Below are 11842 nucleotides of genomic sequence, written 5' to 3'. Positions count from 1 at the left end.
AAAAATTATTTGTTTCAATAATTTTTAACTTACCAAAAAAATATTTGATCTTTAAATATATAATATTAATTAAGAATCAAAATTTTTAATCAAAATTTTCAAATCGAATTCCATTACATAAAATATATTAAGTGCAAACTAATTTATAGTCAAATTCAAATATTTAAAATGTCGAGAATATTTAAAATGTGAAAAATATTTGTATCAGCATAATCATATTAGAGAATAAAAAAGTTGTCTAAAGAATTGATGTATCAATAGAATGTCCAATTCCAAAGTAGTTCCAAAGGGCATAAAGTTATTTACCATTCCAACATTTACTTTGAAGTCGTGGCCATAATCGAGCTTGCAAATAGTTTTTCAAAACGAAATCAACATAAGTAAAACACCTTTGGCGAGCCATTATTTATATTGCATTGATTACATTCATTGAAAGTCGGCTAGCTACTCACCTCCTTTATCTTCACATAAAAGTTGAATACACATGATAGACTCACCTCCTTCCTTTCATTTAGACATTTATTCAAACAAATAAACAACTTAAATTTGACAGCGATTTATGATGGATAAAAAGTGACAGCAGCGGGTTCCACAACAACATCAACAATGATTGTATTGATAGAGAGTTATGTTCGTTTTTAGGGGTGAACAACGGGCCGGGTAGGACGCATTCAACGTAAAAAGAACAACACAACACAACCTGCAGATGGAACATCAAGGCCCATTTAGCCCAAAATAAAATTTGGTTTAGACAGGTTGGGTCTTAGCAGGTTACAGGTTAATTCAAACAGTTTGTTCGGGTTATTGCGCCGATAAAATTTAAGACCCAATATAGTTAGAAAACTTCAATTTTTCCATAATATAATTCATTTTATTGTCTATTTAACCTAAATATAAAATGATTAATATTTAAATTGATCTATTACCTTCTAAAAAAAATAAATCCCCAGAATTTTGAACTATAACAAATATTCAAACATATTAATGGCCAATAAATATTAATGGCGGACTAAAATGAAAACAATAATGTCAAATTTAATCACAAATGAATTATACAAATTGAAAACGAAATCATTAATTCCAAATTTAAACACTTTAATGGCCAAAAAATAAGTTTTAATAAGTTTTGGATTTATAGCTCCTCTTTATCCATTTCGGTTCTTCAACCTGAAAAATATTATAAATAACTAAAAATTAAACATATTGAATTGAGATAACAATTGCATTTTAAATTAATATTGAGATTAATAATATTTAAAATCCAATTATTAAAACTTAACAACATACTTATTAAATAAAATAAAACAATATAATAAATTTACTGTTTGAAAAGTGGAAAAAAATCTAATAACAAAATACTTTCAGAGACCTTTTCTAATAGCAACAAAATATTATCAGAGATGCAGCCGAGAATAATAATTGAGATCAAATTTAAACCATATTCTACGAAATAAAAAGATTTTAATACCAACAAAATACAACCAGAGATCAGATAAAAAAACATCAACCAGTATAAAAAATAAACCTTTTTAAAAAAAACCAACCAACCTGCATATTTGTCTTGCTGTTGCAATGTAAAAAAAACACCAAGATCATTTGACAATATAGACCCTTAATTTAACAGATTGGGTTCAACAAAAAATTAAATAATATAAACCCATAATTTATAAAAAAAAAAAATTCTAAACAACAAAAACTCGAAATACTGTAAATCCTTACCTTTGCTAAACACGAAAAAAGGAAGAGAGAAAAATTTAAAATAGTGAAGTTTAGAGTTAGGTAACCTGAAACAAAAGGCAAAGAATAAAAATAAGGAAAATACAAATTCAATTCCAAATATAAATCCAAAAATAAAAAGGAGAATTAACCTTAGATCTTGAAATGGAAGATTAGAGAAAATGAAATAAAGTGTAAAAAAGTGTTAGAACTATAAACCCAAAATCAAAATTCTAAAAATAAAATTAAAACTTTAACCTTGCAAAGAAGAAGGAAGACAAAGATATAGCTTCAATAAGATGAAGAATGGCGTAGGCTGAAGGAGGTGAGGAGAGAAAGTGAAAGAGGAGGACCGCGACGGCTTTGAGCTAGGGTTAGTAGAGAAAAGAAACAATTATAAATGAGATTATGTGGTTGGGCTGGGTCACGGTTTTGTGTCTAGTCCTATTCATTTCCTATATTAATAGCTCAATGTGTCACTCAACCTCCAAGATGTTTTTTCAGTTTTCTATGCATGGAGTGTAGTGAACATTGAAAATGATATGGAAAATTAGAAAATGTCTTTTTAGATTTTACATAGAAACGTGAAACAATAAATATGGACAGTTAAGAAAAATGGTAAAGAGTGAGTAAAATATAAAAAAAATATATATATAAAAAATAAAGAGAGATTGGTTTTGAGTATAAAGAGGAAAGTATGGTTCTTTCAGATTCCCAAAATTGAATGATCATATTAATATATATAAATAAAAAATATAAAAAAACAAAATTTTAAAATATAAAAAAATAATTAGAAGTTACTATAAATAGAATGGAAAGAAATTGATAGAATGCAAAAGAGAGTGACACTTGGCAAACTTGCCAAAGTACTCCTTTTGATTTATTATATTAAATGATATATATATATATATATATATATATATATATATATATATATATATATATATATATATATATATATACTAGTGTGATACCCGTGCGTTCGCACGGGTACCCGTCTTTTTCGCGCATTTGGATTGAGATAAATAAAATGTATTAGTAAAAGATTAAATTTAAATTAAAATGGAAAAGTTATTAAAATACCAATATTAAAAAATTTGAATATTGAAAATAAAAAATCATTAAAAAAATAAAATTTATATTGTTTTAGATTGAATAATACATTTAAGGATGCATTTAAGAAATATAGAAGTTCCATTGAGAAATATTATATGTAAAGAAAATGTAGGTGTTCAACAATGTCATAGTCAGTTTTCCGAACGTCATGCCGTTATTATTCAATATTTTGATTTATAATTTTATGTTCCCGTTAATATTTAATCAGTAACTTTATGTTCCCGTTGATATTCAATATTTTGATCAATAACTTTATGTTCCCGTTAAAATTAAATTATTGAAATGATGTTTCAACCTCTATGTTTAAAAAAAAAATTGTCATTCTCAAATAAAGTTTGTTGACAACCGATAACCGATAGTATTAATATAATTAAGCAATCATAAAAGTTTAGAAAAGGTGTAGTAATTTATTTAGTTGAACAAATGTTATTGATTTGATACCAAAAAATGTGATTGACTTAGAAAAAAATGTGATTGATATAATAATTCGTGGGCACAGATTATTATGTTGTTACCTTTTGTTTTTAAAATGTAAAAAAAGAAAACAATATTATTTTAACCGAAAAAATTCGTAAATAATTTAATATTTAATATTCTCGTTAATATTCAATATTTTAAACAGTAATTTTATATTCTATTTTTTTAAAGTGTATAATGGATGAGTTGGGAGATTAAAAGAAATAATAAAAAAAGTTTTAAGTTTGATATATATAAATATATAAAGTTTAGATAAAATTCAACAGGCTTGCTGATGTGCCAAATGATCACGGAAAAGTCATAAGATTTTAATTTTGTATATTCACATAAATTCCACTGTATACCTTCATTCGGTGAGTGTAGCATACTAGCATCACGGCATTTATTCAATGCTACCCATGTTAATAGGTACTATAAACACAGATAACTCCAATTATCTTAGCCCAACCAAGGAAAACATTGTATCACTTTTTTTTTGACCCAAAAACATTGTATCACTTAAAATCAACTATACATGATTTTAAGTATAACTGTATATATAAATTAGCATACATAAAATCAAGCGGCTTCCAATGGTGGCATCTTATATGCATATAGAATAAAAAAAATCAACAGATAGGCACCTCTCTTTGCAAAGCCTCATCAAGTTCCTGCTTATCATCTGGTGTAATATCTTTTGCATACAACTGTGTCAAACAATCCTTGCAACTATCATCAATACAGAGATTAGGCCTTAGTACAGAATACAGATATTGTCAAAATGCCAGTAACATTGATAGATGTTCAACAATTGGACCTTTATTACTCCTCCTATCAGTCCTCACAGTTGAATTTAAACAATCACGGTCAAGGTAGTAAGGGACAAACCTGCCATGCTTTTGCAATAAAGATCTACGAACAGCCTGTGTAGGATGAGCAGTTAAGATTTAAGACCAAATCAACAGTTTGGCTCTTCAAAGCATCAAATATTTCAAGGGCGGTCTTCTTCAGCTGATTCACGAGCCTCTTGAAGGTCTCTTCAATGTCTGACTCAGTGATGGCAGAGTTCTCACCAGCAAAGCCAAACATATTTAACATCATCAAGAATACAGAATACAGTTTGACAAAAATAAAATAGAGAAATACAAACTACCAATAACCTATCTAAGCTCATCTTTTTAAGAATAGTGAATAGGCAACAAGTATGTTCACACCAGGTGTGGTTACAACAGGCTGAAGCAAAAACAAATTTAAGAAACCACATCAAAAAAAATAACAACAAATTTAATATGTTTTATAGGTAGTTGATACCTTGAGTATTGATGGCTAAATCTTATTGGGTCCTCTAGATGAGAATGAATCATCAACCTAGTCATCAATTTCTTCATCTTCCTCGTCACCATCCTTGCAATTCTGATACCTATGATTAGAAGGGTAAGATCCAGTTGAAGTCACAAAACTATCTTTAGAAGAAAATGACTTCGATTGAGTTGTTTTAGCCGTACTTTGTTCCTTTGTATCCTTTCCAGGCAAAACATCTTTAGTATCCTTCTCAGACAAAACATATTCATATGTTTTCACATTGGAATCAAATACATGCACACAATAGGAAGAAAGTTCGACTTGATGAAGCAAAGCTAACCAACAAATCATAAAGCAATATTAGAAACTAAATCATCATAAAGCAAGCATGGCTTGATGAAGCAAAGATAACCAACAGATCATAAAGACAAAATTTCAATCTCAAACCATGACACATGACCTTCCCACTTGCAAAAGACAAATTTTAGTAGCTAGTTGTTCGGATTTTCAATGGCCTACACACCACAATCAGGTGACATATATGAGAACAGTAAAATATACAACCAAAACTCGGCTCAGTGTATTTGTTACATACTCAAAAGAAAAATAATATTTTAAGCCCCAACAACAGATTTCACTTTCGAGATACAAATATTGTGTATTAATGTCGAAGTCAAAATTACTGCAGAAACTGGCATCTGAAACTTATACCTTTCCCAACACTGGAGCCATTCCCATTATTACTGAAGCCAGAGCTGAGTGGACATGTTGTGAAGAATCTGATGACAATTCCTGCAAAAGTTGTTCAATTTTAGAATGTTGAATTATACAACCAAAACAAAAGAGAGCTTTCATATATATGGTAAAACATCCATCAGAATATTTTCTTAATTACTTTTATCAGTATTTTTATGCCGAAACATGTCGTCTCCGAATCAAAAATAGTCTGAACTCCCGGTCATGTGATTATAAGTTCGCAATGGTATATCGTGTTGAACATGTATCGACAACATGGTTATCACAGAAGAGTGCAAAAATTCCACAATAATAGAGGTTAACCAAATCGAGCTGCACCAAAAATTCTGCTGCATAAACCGTAAGCCGAAACTCAGCTGCATATCATCCCTTTATGATAATCCGAATCAGCCCCCAAATCCCAAACAATTCTAGAACCTGCAGCTACCCTTTCTAAATTCAAACCAAGCTGGAAAACAAATACGAACTCAGTTCATCCACAATCACATTCAGAATAATCCACACATTAAAATTACCAAATTAAACTTACAAAACAACCAAGCTTCATCATCCAAAATTCACTCAAACACTCAGAGAACAGCTGTAGTTACCAATTGGTTCATGTGAGCAGTCAGCCCATTCAGAACAAAGAGGAAATAATGATTGCTAGCAGAGATTACAAGCAGGATTTCATTAGTAACTCCTAGTTCTAATTCATAATTAAATTTCTGACTAACAACTCGTACTAACTTCCACAAGACAAATTAAAAGTGAACTCAGACCATCATAATAAGACTTACTAATCTCATCTTTCATTATAAGACTTATACTTCAAATATTTCATTATTTTAAATATTATTTTGGATTTAGTTAATCTTTTCATAGAGAACATTATCCATTTTAAATTGATATCAATATACAATAAAAAGAGTTCATTACTCATACCAATTCACAGCTGCATGAATTTGCTGTGAAATCCCACACATGAATATTGCCATTTTGATCACCATATATTAGTTCAGTCTGTTTGATCACATGCAAAATCAGTGAGAACCACAAAGCAAGAACCTATAGGCACATATATCTCTTGTACTTCCATATATTAGGATCAAAGGAACCATAGCAAATGAAGAAAGAGTATTAAAGAGACATGTTTGATACTTCAAATGAAACATAAGGAAAGGAAAGATGCCCTTAATATTGAGCTATGTGATAATTCAAATATCAATAAACCAATAGTTAAATGAATCTCATAACAGTGATAAGTAGTTCAAAGAAATAACATAATAATGAGATTTGGAAATCAAGATATTGGACCATCCTTCTTATCTTTGTTAGCAGGAGGTCCATTTCCATTCCGTTGGACAGCAAATTCTTGTGACTCAGCCAAGTTAGGAGATGGACTAACTTCTTCTTCAATCTCGATATGCAGGGTCACCGGAATTTCCATTCAATAGGTTGTAGTACATATGAGCAAACCTGGCAATTTCTTGTCAACAAAAAATACCACCAAATTTACGGTGTACCTGCCAATCAGGGACCGAAAGATGAAATGATTATTCAAAAGGGAACAAATGTCAGTTTTTCTGAATCACAGCAAGCAGCCATGCGAGCTGCTTTATGGATCTATAGATTCATCCAGTCACAATAAATCAGAATTAAAATTTAAACACGACAAAATATGTGATGGCGAGAGCATGTTTTGAAATGAACAATGAAGTAACCTTCGGGTTCCATATTTCTGATATGTGCGCACAAAAGTAAGAGTAAAGATCATGTGCGACGAAAATATTAGATCACCGCATCCATATAACACGTCATGTGGAACTGCATATTAAAATAGAAGTAAGTACCAAAATAGCTGAACTATATAACCCAAGCTGTCATGAAATGAAAGCATTGCGAATATAGGGTGGAAGCTAAAATGAATCTGAACATCATGATTAGATACTTCAAGTGCAAATTCAAAGAGGATTTCAATTGCTATTTTCGGTAAAAAACTGCACCGTTTCGAAAATCCAATTGCTATTACATTTATCGTTGTTGAAATTTGAAGCAATTTGAGCAAGAACAAATAATAGTAAAAGTGAAGGGAGAGTGTCACTAAAACAGATCAAAATAGAGAGTCAAAGATTAAAAAACTAAAATGGCCATAACTGCAATAGATCCAATGAAAATCTCTCGGCAGCCTGCTTTGTCGAAGCTCCAGTTCCCGACACTGAATTGCAATCCATAATGAAAAACTCGATATTTGACGTTAAGCGCAAGAACATATCCCGGGTTTATCAGTATCTCACTGCTTATAGTGTGATTTATTTTCAACTGCATCAAATCAATAACATCACTCGTTATAGCAATGACTTTTTTCCTCGTACTTCAAGTATGCATCATGATAAGAATTGATTAATACCTCATTTCTGTCAGCACAATAACCCTTAAGAAATCCTTCACAAATAGATGCATTGGAGTTCACGTTGACATGTCTATATGAACAACTTTTGTTTGAGCATAAGCCTGCCAAAAAAAAGTCAGAATCATATTTTCATATTATTTACTTGATAAAAAAACAGCAATCTATGATACACCTTGCAAAAAGTATGAGCAATTAGGCATTCTCTCTGGAAGAACCTGCACAAATCAATTAAACTCAATGTTTAGTATGCAGATCAGTAAGTACAACAACTAAATTCAATTCGTTGGACTCCATATATTACAAAACCTTATGAGTCAATTTGCAGTTAGTAGTAGAACATAAACCATTCAGGAACTTAGTAGAGACATTTCCCTCCATAAATACAGTGCGACGATAGAGAATCCTAACTCAAAAAGTAAAGCTAATTGTAATTTGTAACGTTAATATAAATTCGCTATCTGAGAGGTAGTGATTTGTGCAGGTACTGTTGATTGATTTCCAGGAAACATGGCCCTGACCTCAAAAGACCGAAATCAACAACCTTTTCCCCTGCATCATTCGGTACAACATTTGTAAGACTTTCTTCAGCCCCCGGATCATTCGGTACAGCAACTGTATGACTCGATTCCGCCCTGCATCATTATCACAAAACATGGTTTAATATTTTTCATCATTATTACGCGCCAGCATAGTCAGATACAACACATTGTTACACTAATACCTACACAACACTACATTAAAAAATATAAGATACAACATGCTTATGCGACATCTTCGAGACACTACATACATGGCCACCAAAGACATAGAAAGAGAGGCTGAGATAGCAATTACCTCTAAATACTTCCTCCAATTTCCAGATGATAAATGGTTTTTCAATAAAACAGAATAAGTATTAAACTTAATATCAGCACCCGATGTCAACATTTTGAAGAATAGCTGCACACATGACAAATGATAATAAGAAGTTGGAAAGAGAAATATAGATGTGGAAATCATTTTTAATGTATAGGAGCACTGGACCCTTCCCTGTCTCCATAAATGTTGCATCTATAGTACTACCATTTGATTAGCGAATGCGAGTAGCAGGCTGCAATTTTGTAATCAATCAAATGTCAACAGATTATCAAAATCTACCGGGCCTACCGATGGAGTCTCCCTTTCAGGATGGATAAATATCAAAGATAAAACTAACCATCATCATTGGGAAAATGTGAATATGTAGTTGCATCATTGCAGCCACGTCTCTACGGTCGCACTGACTATTCCATCATTAACATGTGACTGCGTCAACCACTTATTGTTGTTCCACACAATTTGCAATGGCAAAGATTGATCAATTTAAATAAAAAAATATGAGCAAAGAATGTGCTAATAAGAGATACCATGAGTTAATGTCAACCAGATAATCACTCAATAAGATAGGCTAAAAAATAGAAGTTTAATTCAATCATAATACCTTGAAATGCTTTCGCTGCACATGGTTAAAAGACAAGAAGGAACTGTTAAAATATATATAATTATAAAATGCATTCATGCCCATGTTCATTGAAATATCACAAATTGGAGGTGCATTTTAACATAGATGAGAAATTAATGCAAAAGAAACATCAAGAAACAGAAACATCAAGTAAGAAAATTTTGCTTATGTCAGGACAGTTCCATTAAGATCTTCAATTTGTCTTTTAACCATTTCGTATTCAGTATCTTTTAACCGTTTCGTATTCAGTGTCTCTGATTTCTCGAGTTATTGTCCGTACATTCCTCAAATTAAACTCCTTCGGATATTTTGCAACAGCAACAACAATCACATGGTCAGTTATTTCGAAAATTACAAAACTTTTTAGCAATGTATTACCTTTCGTACTACATGGTCATGGTATTACCAATGTCGGCAAACTTACGATCCTCGAATATTAAGAAGTTTTGTTTTTCTGCAATCTTCAACATAGATGCCGTATGTTAATAATAAACCACTTTTCAAAACTATATAATCAAGTCAAAACTATAAATAAAACAAAGTAACCAAAACCCCCCCAAATTGAAATGAGCATTATCGCATAGCAAACACACCTCAGTCATCAACCACATCAAGCGAGCAATGGAAGAAGTTCTGTATGTACAATGGATTGTTCTGCAACAGCTGCTCCAACCATTCATCTCTGACCATTCCAAAAAGAACTATCAAAGTTGAGAAATATTGTATCATAAAGATCGACAAAACCAATATACCATAAAGACCGATAATAATTTCAGATCTATAATAATAATAATTTTAGATCAATAATAATTAGTTCGGATCTTGCACTTTCTAGAATAGAATGAGTTAATAACGAAACATAAGTTGAAAATGTCATAGATAAACCTTTCTGATTTCGGCCACCACCACACTCGTCGGCGGAAACCCGTTTCCACCACCACCACCACACTAACCGCTGGTAACCTGTTGTTGCCACCACAGATCTGAATGTTAAAAGCAACTGGTGAAAACATTATTCATATTTTTGTTAGAAAGATGAAAAGAACAACATACCTCCATTTGGCCAATAGCAACATCAAAACCCTATCCAAAAAATCATGATATCAACCACAATCACAAAAACCCTAACCACAAAATCATCATATAAACCACAAAATCATCACATAAACCACAAAAACACTAACCACAATATCTAAACAGTAACTTTAAACAGAAATCCAAAAAAACTGATAACCGTGTCGGTTTCGTTTTGGGAAATGAAGAGGAAGAAAGTAGAAAGTAGAAGATGTCTCTCTGAGAGAGAAAGAAGACTCGGAGAGAGATGTCGCTCTGAGAGAGAAAGAAGACTCGGAGAGAGAAAGAAGAAGAAAGAGACAAAGAGGGGAAGGTTGAGGGAGAGGAAGAAGACAAATTGAAAGAGAAGAGAGAGAGAAAGAAAAATTGAAATCTTGTCACACGTAGCATAGGAAGTAGTAAAGGAAAGAAAAAGGAAGTAAGTAAAGGGAAGCAAATAAGGCAGCCACGTGGCTCATTAAGAAAGCAAAGGGGCAGTTCGGTCTTTTCCAGAGCATTGAACTTTCTTATATTGTAGATATGTGGAATCCAATTAGTCAGATCGAATAATCCACATAAAGGGTTTTTCCCCACATAACTCTTGAGGATTTTTGTTTTTTTATTCCATGCTCCTTCGAACTTGAGATTCTAAGAGAAACAAACTCTTGGGACCCAAACTCTCATCCGTTGAACCAACCCTCTCATATTACAAATTAACTTTATGAAACAAATTATTATAATAAAAGAGGAAAACGAATTTCAAAATATAATAATCTTTTTTTCGTTGATAATGTCCTAACAAAACAATAACAAAGCTTCCTTCCACCTTAATTTATTAAATAATCTTTTAAGCAACGGCGTGGACGCATGGGTTCACACCATTGAATAACAAACAAACTAAAATACAATAAAAAATAAAATAAAATAAATACAATAGGAAAGGAATCAACAAGACAATTAATATAAATAGTACACATAACATGGCATTTCATCGTCTTGTACAATATTAAATCAACCAAAGGTCCAACAACATGATAAGTACTAGTACATGATTAACTTCCTATTCTAAGTGAAATTAACAAAAGACACGTTATATTATTACCTTAAACTTCATTTTTTTTTTCTTGTTTCTACTAACTAATTAATTAGTAGTATAACAAAATATATCAGATACACTGCCACCATCCTAAAATAAATATCACATCTCATAAAATTAGTTGTTATAAAATAATTATTGTTTTTAGTTTCTAATGCAATTATAATTTTTATTTTTCAATTATATCTTTTAATTAATATTTTTAATTTATTATTTTTACACTGTACATTTATGATAATTCGAATACACCAATACTAAATAAGGATAGTTTAATAAAAATACTATTCTCTTTTTTAATTTATATTATTTTTTTAATCTGTGTGAAATGATCAATTATGACAATTACCATGAGACTGAAAGAGTAATAATTATTATTAAAAATAAAAAATAATAATTTTTTCTTATAAATAAAATAATTTTTTTTAATAACTAATTATTAGTATTATATAAGGACAATCTAAAATGACAAATTCCA

General features: G+C 31.0%; 1 protein-coding gene and 1 long non-coding RNA gene across 30 annotated transcripts; both read right to left on the bottom strand.

Moving 5' to 3' along the window:
• Positions 1-278: 278 nt before the first annotated feature.
• On the bottom strand, positions 279-2314 carry LOC131647422 (uncharacterized). The gene is made up of 3 exons (XR_009297831.1): positions 1975-2314; positions 1720-1784; positions 279-1167 (listed from the first exon to the last, which is right to left on the bottom strand). It is a non-coding gene; the product is annotated as an uncharacterized LOC131647422 (long non-coding RNA).
• A 1400-nt stretch (positions 2315-3714) lies between these two features.
• LOC131652952 (uncharacterized) lies at positions 3715-10830 on the bottom strand. 29 transcript variants are annotated; one of them, XR_009298906.1, is made up of 13 exons: positions 10272-10824; positions 10104-10181; positions 9812-9900; positions 8934-9679; positions 8573-8828; positions 8257-8370; positions 8045-8141; positions 7911-7953; positions 7736-7839; positions 7483-7647; positions 7050-7152; positions 5486-6851; positions 3715-5382 (listed from the first exon to the last, which is right to left on the bottom strand). XR_009298906.1 is itself a non-coding variant. In XM_058922949.1 (4 exons), exons 1-4 carry the CDS (start codon positions 5511-5513, stop codon positions 4539-4541), a joined length of 411 nt encoding a protein of 136 aa, XP_058778932.1. In that variant the 5' UTR covers positions 5514-6971; the 3' UTR covers positions 3715-4538. The 29 variants fall into 29 exon arrangements, 1 of the variants encoding a protein (XP_058778932.1); XR_009298913.1 differs by having other exon boundaries at positions 7736-8370; positions 8934-9034; positions 9198-9212; positions 9597-9679; positions 10272-10828; XR_009298895.1 differs by having other exon boundaries at positions 3715-4356; positions 4600-4708; positions 4794-5382; positions 7736-8370; positions 10272-10826.
• Positions 10831-11842: the final 1012 nt, after the last annotated feature.

Source organism: Vicia villosa, linkage group LG2 (assembly GCF_029867415.1).
Source record: "Vicia villosa cultivar HV-30 ecotype Madison, WI linkage group LG2, Vvil1.0, whole genome shotgun sequence".
In the NCBI taxonomy this organism is placed as follows: Eukaryota; Viridiplantae; Streptophyta; class Magnoliopsida; order Fabales; family Fabaceae; genus Vicia; species Vicia villosa.
The sequence above is the reverse complement of the archived record's forward strand: the minus strand, read 5'-3'. Positions and strand labels throughout refer to the sequence as shown.

Coding starts and splice junctions, on each gene's coding strand:
- LOC131652952 (XM_058922949.1), bottom strand. CDS start 5,513: ATGTTTCGGCATAAAAATACTGATAAAA. Junction 4,926..5,301: donor TGGCTCCAGTGTTGGGAAAG/GTATAAGTTTCA, acceptor TTTGTTGGTTAG/CTTTGCTTCATCAAGTCGAA. Junction 4,709..4,793: donor AAAGGATACAAAGGAACAAA/GTACGGCTAAAA, acceptor TTCTAATCATAG/GTATCAGAATTGCAAGGATG.